The sequence below is a fragment of the Narcine bancroftii genome, chromosome 4 (genome assembly GCF_036971445.1).
Source record: "Narcine bancroftii isolate sNarBan1 chromosome 4, sNarBan1.hap1, whole genome shotgun sequence".
NCBI lineage: Eukaryota > Metazoa > Chordata > Chondrichthyes > Torpediniformes > Narcinidae > Narcine > Narcine bancroftii.
In genome coordinates this window covers 285,881,732-285,897,385 of record NC_091472.1, presented here as the reverse complement: position 1 = coordinate 285,897,385, position 15,654 = coordinate 285,881,732, and the positions used below count along the sequence as shown (strand labels likewise).

The 15,654-nt window shown below is 47.6% G+C and overlaps 1 protein-coding gene across 2 annotated transcripts in view; it reads right to left on the bottom strand.

Moving 5' to 3' along the window:
* The window catches only part of LOC138762053 (protein mono-ADP-ribosyltransferase PARP14-like), a 38,483-nt gene that overhangs the window by 17,731 nt on the left and 5,098 nt on the right, over positions 1-15,654 (bottom strand). The window contains exons 2-6 of one of the 2 annotated variants that reach the window (XM_069935273.1): positions 15,327-15,405; positions 14,640-14,781; positions 14,384-14,533; positions 9,510-9,572; positions 1,788-1,967 (exon numbers count right to left, since the gene is read on the bottom strand). In XM_069935273.1, the coding sequence (XP_069791374.1) occupies positions 1,788-1,967; positions 9,510-9,572; positions 14,384-14,533; positions 14,640-14,781; positions 15,327-15,405 (614 nt within the window). The remainder of the gene's footprint in view (positions 1-1,787; positions 1,968-9,509; positions 9,573-14,383; positions 14,534-14,639; positions 14,782-15,326; positions 15,406-15,654) is intronic. The other variant, XM_069935272.1, reaches the window with a different exon arrangement.

Below are 15,654 nucleotides of genomic sequence, written 5' to 3'. Positions count from 1 at the left end.
ACCCAGCGCAGCTGGATCTTCAGCAGCGTGGACTCGATGCTGTCGGCCTCTGCCATCTCGAGTACTTCGATGTTAGGGATGAAGTCGCTCCAATGAATGTTGAGGATGGAGCGGAGACAATGCTGGTGGAAGCGTTCTAGGAGCCGTAGGTGATGCCGGAAGAGGACCCATGATTCAAAGCCGAACAGGAGTGTGGGTATGACAACGGCTCTGTATACACTAATCTTTATGAGGTTTTTCAGTTGGTTGTTTTTCCAGACTCTTTTGTGTAGTCTTCCAAAGGCGCTATTTGCCTTGGCGAGTGTTGTCTATCTTGTTGTCAATCCTTGCATCTGATGAAATGGTGCAGCCGAGATAGGTAAACTGGTTGACCGTTTTGAGTGCCCGATGGAGATGTGGGGGGGGCTGGTAGTCATGGTGGGGAGCTGGCTGATGGAGGACCTCAGTTTTCTTCAGGCTGACTTCCAGGCCAAACATTTTGGCAGTTTCCGCAAAACAGGACGTCAAGCGCTGAAGAGCTGGCTCTGAATGGGCAACTAAAGCAGCATCGTCTGCAAAGAGTAGTTCACGGACAAGTTGCTCACCAAGACTAAGACACATGATAAAGTACAAGGATACCAAATGTGGTCATTTATTGAGGTGATATGTAATTACACCACTAGGTCACCAGGGTTCATCCCAGTGACCTTGTACATAAAGCAGTCCAGAGCTACAGTCCAGCCTTCCAGGTTCGTCTTGCAGAGAGACAAGACCTTTTAGTGTACATATTAGTTTATTAAAGCTGTCTTATACTCGAACTGCTCATGTGGTTATTGTCAGTATATTTATGACCTTAATTTTTCCACTTCCTGTAACAGTCTTCAGACTGTATCTTTCATTCTGCCTGGCTTAAGCACATCTTTGGCTTCTGCAAAGTAAAGATGTTCCGCATTTGCCTGTTGGCACCCAAAAAAATTTTTTTTTTAATATAAATGTAAATGTAGCAAAAATTCAGAATATATGATACACTGTGCAAATGCTTTTGGTACCTTTACCATGTTCTGTTTTGCCATCCACTTTGGATTTTGATGATATCAAGACTGGAACATCTCTTACACTGATCAATTTGAATTCCCCAATTCACATGCATTGTGGAAGTATAGAGTTAGTTATGCAAGTCTGTGTGCAATGCTGATTTGTAATGTCCTGTTGAAATGCTTGTATGGGCCCAATACACTAAAATATGCACAGGAAGTTGTGTCTAAACAGTAAAATTCTCCAATAGATTGCTACCCCATGTACTTTTCAAAATATGCCTGCTACTTGGAGGTGTATCACATTTTGCTGAAGTGAACTGAAGAAATTTGCTCTTTGTCTTTGCAAAATATGATTGAGATAAAGTGCTTTTTTTCAAGATTATAGGATGGTTTCTGTTGTGGTCCTCCAAGGCCTCCAGCATGAACAGGGAGAGGGGACCCTGTGGTTATTAGTCTTTACCAGCGAAGGACCAAGCAGGAGGGGAAGTCAAGAGCCAACAACACATTGAACAATACTTTTAGCTAAGCCTGAGACGATCATTGCCAGCCTGTTTAATTTACTTTTCAGACACTACAGTCTTTCCATTATAATGAGTCTCTATTTCCATTCCCACATGTTGCCTCAGATTTCACATTATATAGTTGATCATATTCAAGATACAATTTATGTATACTAGTTATTTTTTAAAAATCTTAATTTGGGTTCTAACCACATGTAGGCTTTTCTCAGCATACAATGAATAAAAATAAATAGATGATCAAAATTCCAACCTGTTCCAAGGGCGGGGAAGGCAACCGAGAAGAAATTCTTTTGCTCACACATCTGAAGAACTGCACCGACAGCAGCTTTGATTTGATTTGGAGCCGTTTTTCCAACTATGTGAATGATACCTTTACACCCTTGTAGATTACCAGGATTTGTGATTATTATTTCAGTGCGTGCTGCTAAGCCTATGAAATAAAGGAAGAATTACTTCATCCATTTTTGCCCATTCATCAGTATAAATAACATTCTGCCATTAACTGTAAATGTTTTCATCTAAAAAGATTTGAAAGAGGCAGGGGGGTCGCTGAAGTGGTGAAGTTGGTCTTACCGATGTGGAGGAGGCCACACTGAGCGCACCAAATGCAGCAGATTAGATTGAAAAGGGGCACATGAAAATCTGCCTCACAGGAAGCCCATTTAGGTCCTTGGATGAAGAGGGTGCTAGAAATGCAGGAACAAATTGTGCACCTTCTGTAGATGCAGGAATAAGATCTTTTCGTCTGCACATCTTGTGTAACATTACCCCCATTCCATAATGCATAGATTTAATTTAAAAAAAACTTTTGAATGTATAAATTCTAGCATGACCTTGTAACATTCTCCACCTCCACAATCATACAAAGATTGATATTGTTCCAATTCTTCAGCCTTGCATATTGTTCACACCAGCATTGTGGATTGAAACCTATTGAACTGTTCCCTTCCACCAGTTCTTCTGTAACTCACTTTTTTTAAAACTTGCTATTTTTTTTTTAAACTATTTTTGGTCACCCTTCCTAATACTTTCTTCTTTGTCCGTTATTGTCTGATTATACAGGTACAAATGTGAACGTTAAATGTAACTTGTAGCAGTGAGGATTGAGGAATTGCACTGCAAAACAAGTTCAAATTTATGGTCATACTACATACATGACATTGCATACAACCCTGAGATTTTTCCGAGGGCCAGGCCGAATTTCTACTGATTGGTAGTGCAAAAAACTAAAGAAAAGATTTGTAAATGAAAGAGAAAAATATAAGCAATGTAAGAAATGTAAACAGCCTGCAATTCAGAAAAAAAATTCAGTAATAAATAATGTGCAAAGCAAGAATCCTTAAATGAGTCTCTGTGGTGCACTGAGGAAGCAGCAAGCAAGCACAAAACTCAATGACTCTGCAACTGGTTTTATTCCAGTAAAAGTTTGAACACCAGTTCATGCTTCAGTAGCTCCCGATTTGACTGGCTCAGGAGGGGCCGGCTCAAGTCTGCATTTGGGTCAGCTGATTGACAGCCAACAAGGTGGAGTCAGCCCTTAGGTGGTCTTACTGCAGGTACAGAGATCACCCCCTGCAGTTGGCTGGTGGTCATATCACTACATTCACTCCCTTCTTAAAATTGTCCAGGGTGGAGTGGGGGGGGAGATTTGGAATGGAGCCGGGGATATTTACAAATTTAGATGCTCCGGCAGCGTCAAAGTCTCTGGGACCGTTGCAAGGTTGGTGGTTGGCTCCTGGTCAAAGGTCGGCAAGGGTGTGGTCGCTGCCTAAGGGCTGGCTGGGCCCAGTGTGGTTGGGGCGGGTGTCGGTGTGGGCAGTGTGGTGTCTATCGGCACGTTTGACCACAGGGGGTGGCCAGATAGGTATGGATTGGCAAGAGTGGGGTTCTCTGGAGGGGCTGAGGGAGAGGTTCGGCCCCTGGATCCTGGGTAGGTCAAGGGTATCCATGGTGGGGAGGTTGGGTTGGTTAGTTGTGATGCTGGGAGGGTGGGGCCCCTGTTGGTGCCAGATCCCTGGTTGAGACCGTGTCCTCATGGCCATTGGGATACCTGATGTAGGTGTAGTTCTGGTTGGCATGGAGGAGGAGCGCCTGCTCGACCAGTGGGTCAGCCTTATAGACCTCCAGCACTGGTCCCTGAGATGTAAGCCAAGCTGGGAGTGAGATTCAAGTCATCGATTTCTTGGGGAATGAGAAAAGGCACTCGTGAGGGGTCTGATTAGTAGTCATGCACAAGAGCGACCTAATGGCATGGAGTGCCTCAGGGAGGGCCTCTTGCCAGTAGTTGACGGACCAGCCTTTGGACCTCAGGGCCAGGAGGACTGCCTTCCAGATCACCCTGTTTTCACCCTCCACCTGACCTTTGCCCCTCGCGTTGTAACTAGTTGTACAAATAGTCACAATGCCTCGTGGTACCAGGTGTTAGCGCAGCTCCTCATTGTGGATGAACGCTGGGTATCCGAACAGGGTGAAGACCTGCGTCAGAGCCCTGATAACAATAGCTGTGGAGGTGCAAGGGCAAGGGATGGTGAAGGGAAAATGGGAGTATTCATCTATAATCGTGAGGAAGTAGACATTCTTGTTCATGGAAGGCAGGGGGCCCTTGAAGTCGATGCTAAGACATTCAAAGGGCTGAGTGGCCTTGACAATGTGGGCCTGTGGCGGGTAGAAGCAGTTTGCACTCTGCAGACCCTGCATGGCTCGGTCATGGTCCGGACTTCTTGGACGGTGAAGGGGAGCTCCTGGGACTTGATGAAATGGTACAGGCGTGTGACACCCAGGTGACAAAGAGAGTCATGCAGTGCCTGCAGTTGGTTGGACTGTACCTTGGCGCAGGTCTGGGACAGGGCGTCGGGGGAATCGTTGAACTTCCCCAGTCTGTACTGGATGTAGTAGCTGAACGTGCCCAGCCTGACTCACCGGTGCAAGATCTTATTGTTCTTGATCTTGCCCTTATGGGTTTTACTGAACATGAAAGCCACTCCGCGCTGGTTGGTGAGGAGGGTGAACCTCCTGCCTGCCAGGTAGTGGCACCAGTGGCGGACAGCTTCCATGATCGCCTGGGCCTCCTTTTCAATGACGGAGTGTCCGAGCTCGGAACCATGGAGGGTCCTGTAGAAGACCACGGGTCGGCCCCCTTGGTTGAGGGTGGCTGCGAGGGCAACATCTGAGGCTTCCCACTCCTCCTGGAGTGGGGTGTCCTTGTCCACGACATGCATTGTGGCATTGGCGATGTCCTGCCTGATGTGCTTGCTCCTCGGGGGGGGGGGGGGGGGGGGGGGAGGGGAAGAGGAAAGGTTGTGGCTTTGGCCAGTGGGTGGGTCTTGTCTGAGAAATGAGGGACCCACTGGGCGTAATAGGAGAAAAGTCCACAGCACCTACGAAGGGACGAGCATGTGGGGGAGGGGCAGTTCCATTAGTGGGCGCATGCGTTCTGGGTCAGGACCAATGACACCATGTTCCACGATGTACCCTTGGATGACGAGGCGGGTGGTGCTGAACACACACTTCTCTGTTGTAAGTGAGGTTAAACTCCATGGCCGACTGGAGAAATCTCTCCAATTTGTCATCGTGGTCCTGCTGGTCATGACCGCAGATGGTGACATTGTCCAAGTACGGAAAGATCACTCTTAGGTTGTGCCAGTCTACCACGCACTCCACCTCCCGCTGGAAGTCGGAGACCCCATTAGTGACCCCAAACGGAACCTGGCGGAACTGGTAGAGGTGCCCATCTGCCTCGAAGGTGGCATATGGCTTATCGCATGTATGGATAGGGAGCTGGTGGTAGGCCGGCTTTAGGTCAGTTGTCGAGAAAACCTTATAGCGGGCTATCTCGTTGACCATGCTGGGTAGGGGGTAGGCATCCAGTTCTGTGTACCAGTTTATGGTCTGGATGTAATCGATGACAATGCTCAGTTTGCTGCCCCCTTGAGCTCTCCAGGGACTTGTGCTGGGCTCCATGACACCTTCAGCCAAAAGCTGCCTCACTTCTGCCTTAATGAAGGCCCGGTCAGCCGCTCAATAGCGCGTGCTCCTGGCAACTATGGACTTGCAATCTGGCATAAAGTAGTTGAAGAGGGCAGAAGGGGTTAACCATAGCAGGGAGAGGCCACAGGTGGATTGAGGACAGTCGCAGGACTGTGCGCTATGGAGTGAGAGCTGGGGGGGGGGGGGCACCGAAGGTGAAGGTGGTGCTTTGGAGATGGCACTGGAAGTCCAGACCTAGGAGGACTGGGACACAGAACTTGGGCACAACCATGAGCCTGAACCTGCAGTATGTTCACCCACCCACCCCCATCACTGTCAGATCCACCGAGCAGCACCCGAGGGCTGTCATGGAGCGGTTTTGTGCTGCGAAAGCAATCTCAAAGTTCGTGTGGTAGATTTTGAGTTTTAGTGTCCAGGCCACATTCGGGCACACAAAGTTCTCAGTACTAGCGCTATCAAATGGGCATTCCCATTGACAGCGACGTCCATCATTGAGCGCCCGAGTCCGTGGGGATTGTCTCTTTTTAAGGTGGTGGATACTAGGACCATTTTGGGGTCCGAGTCACTGCTCCCCAATGATTGAGGCGAATAGCGGCCAGCAGCTTCCTTTCCAGGCATGGGGTGTGTCAGGTAGGCAATCGGGTATGCGCCCGTGTTGACCATGTCATTATGTTGAGGTGCTGTCGGGACCCGACTGGCCCAAGATGGCGGCGTCCAGTAGATGCTTGTGGCGTCAGTGTGATCGGGCAGCCTGACCGGACATGAAGCAGGTGACGGCATCCATACTGGCAGAAGTGACATCATAGAAGCAGGCGGAAGTCATCTGGCGGAAGATGGCAGCGCCCAGGGCGAACACACTGCAGCAGTGCCAGTCAGTGGCTGGGCTGGAAGTGATGTTGGCAGAAGTGGTGGGGCAAGTGATAGCGTTGCACAATCCTCGCACATGGCGACGTTCGGGAGGGCTCCCAGCTGGTCACGGAGCCCGCATCAGGAGCAGTGAGAGCTGCTTGCTGGACAGCCCTACGGGGTCACCTGTCTGACCCACACTGGGAGCCGCAGTACTTACAGGCGCGCGGAGTGCCAGCAGCAGCGATAGTCTCCTCCACATGCAGCCCTTCGGCTACACCGGTCGTCTGCATCTGTCAGACTGGATGTTGGGGGAGTCAGTCACCCAAAACTTGAGCATGAAAAGCTGCAGCCTCCAGGGAGCGGACCACCTCCATTGCCCTGGCAAATGAGGCAATGTTCTCTTTCAGCAGTTTCTGCCGGGTGCTCCTCGAGCGCAGCCCTCGCATACAGGCGACTCTGATCAATCACTTCACGTCCCCTTCGGTCACCCTGCTCTCGGTCAGGCACGGGCGAGCTAGCTCCCGCAGGGCCCCCAGATAGGTATCTGCTATCTCACCTGGCTGCAGAGACCTGATGCTGAGCAGGTACCAGGCGTAGACCACGTTTGTTGGGGGCTTGTACATGCTCTCCAGAACGGCCATCGCAGGTTCATAGTCCGTGCAGTCCTCGATGACCTGGAAAGCTCATGGGCCCAGCTCGGTGTGAAGCACAATGAGCCATTTTTGGTTCATGTTGATCACCTCAGCCTGTGTTAGGACGATCGCCTCAACTGCATCCAGATCTCGAAGCATGCTTGGGCTTCTGGGTGTTGAGGGTCAATCTCCAGGCTCCCGATCAACAGGAACTTCTCCATGGTCGTTCTTTAAATTTTTACTGGAATAAGTTGTGGTGAAGCTTTATTCCAGTAAAAGTCTGATCACCAGTTCATGCCTTGGTGGCTCCCGTGTGACTGGCCCAGGAGGAGCCAACTCAGATCTGTATTCAGTTCGGGTGATTGACAGCCGTCCAGGTGGAGTCAGTCCCCTAAGGGGTCTATTCAGGTCAGCTGATTGACAGCTGTCCAGGTGGAGTCAGTCCCCTAAGGGGTCTATTCAGGTCAGCTGATTGACAGCCGGCCAGGTGGAGTCAGCCTTAGGTGGTCTTCCTGCAGGTACAGAGATCGCCCCCTGCAGTAGGCTGGTGGTCTCTGATTGGGTTTGGTTGTTTAGTATTCTGATAGTGGAGGGGTAGCAACAGTTCCTGAACCTGGTATTATGAGTATTGTGCCACCTATTCCTCTTTCCTGATGGCATCAGGGAGAACACAGCTCATCCTGAGTGGTCTAGATCCTTCATGATTGCTGTTGCTCTCCAACATCAGTGGAAATATTCTTGATGGTGGGGAGGGTTTTTGCCTCTGATGTACTGGGCTGTGTCCACTACCTACTGCAGGGCTTTCCACTCAGAGATATTGGTGCTGCCATATCAGGTTGTGATGCAGCCGGTCAGCACACTTGCCCTACACATCTGTAAAAATTTGCCAAGGTTTTTAATGTCATACCAAACCTCCGCAAACTCCTAAGAAAGTAGAAACGCCGACATGCTTTCTTCACAATGAAATTAGAGTACTGGGTCCAGAAAAGGTCCCCTGCCAGGTGGCTGAGGCGAGGATCCATGGTCAGGGCATCAGGATTACTGGTGGGTGGGCAGTCGGAGCATCGGGAGCTCAGATGTGCTGGCACCGAGCAGGCAGTTCATGGTCAGGTCTTCAGGAGCTCGGATGGATGGAGGTCGAGGTGAGGGTTTGCAGTGAGGGCAGCAGATAAGCAGGCCAAAAATTGTTGGGGTGGGGGGGGGGGGGAATAAATTTTTACATGGGTCATATGGACAACAGGCGATTTTGGGGACAAAAAAAGGGAGGGGTTTAATTTTACACAGGATCAACTATTATACAAATATATATGGCATACAGGTACCTAAACCTTTTATCTGAGATCGTTGGATGCCTGCCCTTGTTCAGAATCTTCCAGATTTCGGAATCATTTTGTTCATGGTCCCTTTAAACAACTGCCTCGCTCTTAGCCCCTGCTACTCGTCTCCCCCCTCCCACACCAGCCAGCCATCACCCCACCCCCAACACACCTGGCCGTCAACCCCCCCTGCCCCAGACCTCACTGCACCCCAGGGCCAGTGCCAGACTATTTTGAGCATGGGGGGTAGGGTGGTGATGATCGGGCTGAGCGGTGGTTCGCCACGTGCTGGCCAAGAGCCTCCTGTACGGTGCATCGGTCGGGTAGAGGTCAGTGGCGAGCTCGACCTAAAAGGCGGACAGCATCGGCTGCTCAGAGCTGGTGGCCAAGCAGTGCAGGCTGGAGTCAAGGTGCAAAACTACAAGAAGAGGAGGCCCATCTGGGGGAAGGAGCTGAGTGCCGGTGGCTTTCAGGCGCTCCACTAACTTGTCAGGCTGGCTCTCAGGCACACCCTGGCAGCACAGTGCCGCCTGTCACTACCCCCTCCCATCTAACTCCCGATATAGCAACAGGGGTGCAGTGCTGCTGAGTCCAGAGTTTACGGAGCACGCATCAGATCATGGCAATGGCTCAATATGGGAGCAATGGCTGTCTTCATTACCCATAATCCCCCATGCAACTGCAACTGCTCTGCCAGCGCGGTTCCAGCTGAGTGGGGATTATGGGTAAGGAAGACTGCCATTGCTCCCGCATTAAGACAGCAACTGCCTGCTTCTCTCCCACCGGGTGCTGGGGGCTGAGAGTCACCTTTCCACCGAAGGTAAGAGAGGGTGCCCACAGAGGTGGGGATAGGGACAACCTCTGAAAACAGAGAACTGATTATGGGTAATTGACATTACTTGTATGCAATGTCATCTACCAAGAAAAGCATCAGTTTTTGGAGGTTGTCACTGTTCAGAATCCCAGATAAAAGGATAGGCACCTGTAACTAGAAAGGTATTATTCCTATCTAATACTCCTTGATAATCTTGGACAAAATCCTTGTTTTTCATTCATTGTCACATTTTTGTCAACTAGAAGCTAGAACTCAATATTGATAGGATGAAATTCTAGTGTTTCTTGAAAACAGAAAGGCAATGAGGATTGCTGTGCTGGGTGTGGTGTGTAACAGTAAAACAAATTCCAAACCTTTTTGTCTGCACTCCATTTCCACATTTGGACCAGCAGCATCCAAAATAGCCTTGGACACGCCTGAAATTAAATGGCACATTAAAATGATCAACTTAAAAGATGAACAGAATACTGAGTTAACAATAATGAATTTTTCACACTTGTTACTGCAAAATAATGTGCATAAATTGGCACATATTGAAGTTTGAACCAAAGACGCTGCCTTCCTTTGACTTTTCGAGCATTACTTTTTTATTTATTTTTGTAAGGTGGTCCTTATATGGTTTATTTGCACTGACGCTGCTACAAAACAACAAATTTTGTGACTTGTTCATGACAATAAATTCTGATTAACAGTATTGCTAGTAGATTCATTCTAATGATAAAGAGGTTTGTCTTTTCACATAAAATGCAAATTGTGGGCCCAGCATCAACCCCCTGCGGTATTCTGCTCGCCAGTGATTGCCAACCGGAGAAATACTTGTGTATCCCAAATTGTTTTTGGACAATTTGTAAGTTTTCAAAATGGTCACCAATCTGTATCTGGTCCCTTGTAGCACCTTCCATGTGGCATCTCTGAATAGACTCCAATACTCTCCAAGCAATGGAACTGAAATATTCTCAGTGGCACAGTGGCTCAGAGCCACTGCCTCACAGTTCCAATGAACCACATTCAATCCTGAGCCTGGGTGGAGTTAGCAATCATTTTCCTCTGGGTGCTCAAGTTTCTTCCCATGTACCAAAAATGTAGACTTTGGTAGGTTGGAGAAACGCGAGGCAGAGTTTTAACTTGAAACGGTGGCTATCCTTTTTCTCCCACTAATGTTGCTTGACCTACCGAATAATTCTAGCAGATTGTGCTTAGTTTGGTATGTTAATTGACCACTATACATTCCACCAAGCATTCGGCTCCGAATCATGGGTCCTCTACCGGCACCACCTACGGCTCCTAGAACGCTTCCACCAGCGTTGTCTCCGCTCCATCCTCAACATCCATTGGAGTGCTTTCATCCCTAACATCGAAGTACTCGAGATGGCAGAGGTCGACAGCATCGAGTCCACGCTGCTGAAGATCCAGCTGCGCTGGATGGGTCACGTCTCCAGAATGGAGGACCATCGCCTTCCCAAGATCGTGTTATATGGCGAGCTCTCCACTGGCCACCGTGACAGAGGTGCACCAAAGAAAAGGTACAAGGACTGCCTAAAGAAATCTCTTGGTGCCTGCCACATTGACCACCGCCAGTGGGCTGATAACGCCTCAAACCGTGCATCTTGGCGCCTCACAGTTTGGCGGGCAGCAACCTCCTTTGAAGAAGACCGCAGAGCCCACCTCACTGACAAAAGGCAAAGGAGGAAAAACCCAACACCCAACCTCAACCAACCAATTTTCCCCTGCAACCGCTGCAACCGTGTCTGCCTGTCCCGCATCGGACTTGTCAGCCACAAAAGAGCCTGCAGCTGACGTGGACTTTTTACCCCCTCCATAAATCTTCGTCCGCAAAGCCAAGCCAAAGAAGAAAGATACATTCCACCAAGCATACTGATGAGTGGTTGAATATGTGGGAGATTGACAGGAATGTGCAGAGTAGCGAGTTGCTCCAGCAGAGAGTGGAAGAACAACAAACACTCGATGCCGTTATAGTCAAGACTGGTTTATTGCACTCTCTCCCCCTGCTTATATAGGCCCAGTTTCCTGCCACTGGGCTCAGCTGCTGGCAGAAGTGAAGTTAGCAACATTCCAGTCGATGATCCTGTCTCTCCGAAAAAGTATTGAGGTGTTGGACTGCCGGTGTAGAGCCAAAGGTTCGTAATCAAAGATGCTGTATTTGAGTTCAGGTGGCCGGAGGTGTCTGCTAAAAAAAAACCAGGGACTGCCAATGTCCCTCAATCAACTGTTCAAGCACTTCGCAGACCACCAGTTTGGAGGTATCTACTGTGAGGGCAGTCTGGGCATCTGTCCTAGGGTGCACCAGAAGCATAGCTTTGGCAAATGTGTCTTTTGCTTTCTGGAATGCCGCTGATGCTTCCTTGTCCCAGGTTACCTCTTCATTTCCCTACCATGAATGTAAATAGGGGGCACAAAATGCTGCCAGTATGAAAGTGGTGAAAATTGATCATACCGATGAATTCCTGGAGGCCATTCACCTTATGGGGTTTGGCGAAATTTCTGATGGCCTCTACTTTTTCAGTCAGAAGTGTTGCACCATGACGGTTGATTCTGTGACCCAGGAAGTTGACAGTCTCTAGCCAGAACTGACATTTGGCCAGGTAGATTGTAAGGCCGAAGTCGCTCAGGCAAGTGCACAGTTGACTTAAGTGGGCCGTGTGGTCTTTGTGATTGCGGCTGGCTATCATGATATTGTCCAGGTAAATGAGCGCAAACCTGAGGTCAAGTCCTACCACGTCCATGAGTCTCTAGAAGGTCTGACCTGCATTCTTAGGCCTAAAGGGCATCCTTAGGAACTCAAACAGTCCAAATGTGGGGTGATGATCACAGTTTTAGGGATAACATCGGGGTGGACTGGTATTTGATGATAGTCCCAGATGAGATCTACCTTGGAAAATATTCTCATGCCTTGTAGATTTGCCGTGAAATCTTGTACACGTGGTGCAGGAGATGGTAGACTCTGCATGGCCTCCACCCTCCTGCACCCTTTGGTACCATGTATAGGGGGGAGGCCCAGGGATTGTTGGACCTCCGCACTATTCCCAGTTTCTCCATCTTTTAAAATTTCTCTTTTGCAAATTTGAGTTTCTCAGGAGGAAGGCGACGCAGCATGGAGTAGAGATGCTGTTGTCAGGATGTGGCGCCATACCCCGTGCTTGGGTTTGGCCAAAGTAAACTGGGGTGTCATGATGGAAGGGAATTACACCAGGATGCATGTGAACTCATTTTCGAACACCGTGACAGAATCGAGATGGGGGGCCAGTAGTCTGACTTCACCCAGGGAGAAAGTCTGGAAAGTTCTGGAGTGCACCAAACGCTGCCTTTTGAGGTCCACTAGCAGACAGTGGGCTCGGAGGACGTCTGCACCCAGGAGTGGTGTGCAACTGCCCCCAGTGTAAAAGTCCATTGTGAACTGGCTGTTGCCAAAATGGAGTGGGATGGTGCATGTGACAAAGATCCTGCTACTTTTCACCACCATGAAGGCCAGGTTTCCCGTTCGGGGTGTCAAAGGCTAAGGGGAGCGAAGGATGCTAACCTTGGCATCCGTGTCGACAAGGAACCTCTGTCCTGAGAGGGAGTCCCAGATGTGGAGGAAGCTGTCTCATTGGCCAACCGGCGTAGCCACTAGCAAAGGTTGGCCACGGCTTTTCCCTTTAACATGGAGGGGGGCAGCATTGGCGGGCTTCTGTACTCCAACTCTGATGGTAGAAGCAGTACTGATTGGTGGGGGAGCCCACTTGGCTTTCTGTCAGTTTCTGTGGCCTTGGCATTCTCTGCGTGCATGGCCTAGCGACCTGTTCCACCACAGAGCTGACGTCCCTTTTCGCTCTCCAGACTTTCCTGGGGTCGCTGAAGTCCTCATCGGTGAGCAGCAGTCAGATATCCTCAGGCAGCTGTTCCAGAAAAAGCAGGCAAGCCTTGTGCCCCTCGGCCAAGGCCAGCATGTCATTCATGAAGATGGATGGGGGTCCCCCAGGCCATCCATGTACAACAGTTTGGCAGCGCGCTTGCGCTGTGAAAGCCCAAAAGTTTGGGTTAAAAGCTCTTTGAGTGCCTCATACTTGCTTTGTTCTGGAGGCTGCCACAGGAAATCGATTACTCATGCTGCTGTGTCCTGGTTGAGCGAGCTCACCACGCAGTAGTACTTCATCACATCGGCAGAGATCTGTTGGAGCTGGAACTGGGCTTTGACCTGCTCAAACCTCACCAGTGGTTTCGCTGTCCAGAATGTCAGCTGTTTCAAGGAAATTGCATGTACAGTTGACTGGTTGGTCATCTTCAGGACCAAATGCCGTTTGGGGTCACCAGTGTAGCAAGTTGCTGCAGCAGAGAGTGGAAGAATAACACACTCAATGCAGTTATAGTCAAGACTGGTTTATTGCACTTTCTGCCCCTGCTTATATAGGCCCAGTTTCCCGCCATTGTTGGCAGAAGTGACATCAACAGCATCCCGGTTGCTGATTGGCCAATGTTCCCACCAAGCGGGCACACAGCAGAGGAAAAAGGCCATTAGCCTGCATGGGCCTTGTGCAATCGCCGCGTTCGACTGCCATTTTGTGTGTGGGGCTGCCTCCTGGGTAGCGGGCACTACAGAAGAATGAAATGGGCGAAGAAAGGATTAATATAAAAGAAAATGGTAGCTTGATGGTTGGCATGAAATGATGGGTCAAAAGGCATGTTTCAGCACTGTATCTGTCTCTCTCCATGAATCTATGAAATTTACAAATCCTAAATCAATTATACAGGAGGAACTAAAATTTCAATTTAAATCGTATAGAAATAGTGAAATAGAGATAAGTAAAATGGAGAAGGGATAACAAAAGTGAGAAGGGATTAATTTTGCTTTAAAATCTCCAATATTGTTTATTTCCAAGGAAATGGGATGAAATTCACATAAAATTCACACTCAAAACTGAAGAAATGTCTTTCACAGTACTTATCATTCATTTAAAAATATTTGAAGTGCACAAGTTATGTTTAATGAAGATTTGCAATCAACTCATTTCATGTGGTTGTGTTACGTTCAATGCTGGTTCGAGGACCCGTGAAGGAACAGAGTTACAGCTAACAGCCTATCTAGATTTCCCTATTTAACTATCGACACAGGTGGAAATAAGTAATTACTGCAAAATCTGGTCCATTCCATACAGTGAATAAAACCAATATAAAAGTTAAACGAATCAGATTCTTTTCCAAATTAATTTTGAACATCATGTTGAAATACCTGATTTTAGTGTGAACATCTCATTTGATGAATTGACAATGACATCTGTCTTCTCCTTCGTTATGTCTCCTGATACAACTTGCAGTAAAATTGGTCCTATTTGCATTTCAGCTTGATCAGATGAAGAGGAAGACATTTTCCCAAACAGATCTGTAAAAATATTCCAAAATATTTTGTAATTATACATTTGGTATTAAGAAATGTTGTTTTAATAATCAAAGAAAACTATCTTTGGAGACATAATAATAGACCGCACATGCAACCCTGGTGCTTTTTGACAGCAGGCATTGCAAGGTCAAGATGTCCTGATAGGTGGATGGCGGGAACGAAATGGGCTGCTTTCTCCTGAATGTTGTGGAACTTCTTGATTGTTGTTTCAATTGAACCCTTCCAAGAACCTGGGGAAGTGTAATATCATATCTTTTGTGTTAAACATAAAATGTTTAATAATGAATAATTACAATGTTGGCTTTACCATCCTATGGACACTACAAGACCAGCTGATTTTCTCCAGCAATTCGATGAGCAATTCAATTTTAATGACGTTGCAAGAATTCAGAGCAAAGTATTTCAGAATTTGAAAATGAACATAAAGTATTAAGACTAAAAAGGAGAGGAGTAAACATTCATAAATATTTGGTCCTTAAAGTACTTGTGAAATAATAAAGTACAGGGGAACAAGAACAGATCTTGAAGTTCAACTTTGCAGAAGCAAACCAGAAAATGCATTTGAGAATTTCTTGAACTCAATTTAGTGGTTTGTTTATAGAAAACAATGGTCAGAAAAAGCACATAAGACATGGAAAAAAAAACTTTATATGAATCTAACAAAGAAGTCGGAAAACCCGCAGACTGGTCACAAATTTATTTTCTTTTATTACCTGTTTGTGGTCTGAGCAAATCAACATATTTAAATCAGCGTTTGCAATAAGTAATGACCTACCTGTAGCTTTCTCCTGTTCAATGGGTACTTTGGATTTTGTCTGTTGTGCAAAAATGTTTTGGAATTCACAAGATATTGCCTACACAACAAAACACTGTTAATATTCTGAGAAATTGGATCAGCTTCTAAAGCTCACAGAAAATGAAAAATGTAAGTGAGTACAAAATGATGAAACGTAGTAAAGAATGACAGCTATTTGCATCAATTTCTATCATGCTTAACACATGTTAGGTCATTAGCCTAAAATATTGATTAAATTTTCTCTCCACACTAACGCTGACTATTTTTTTTCATTGTGACCTTTATCTTAGATTTCCAGTTTCTATGG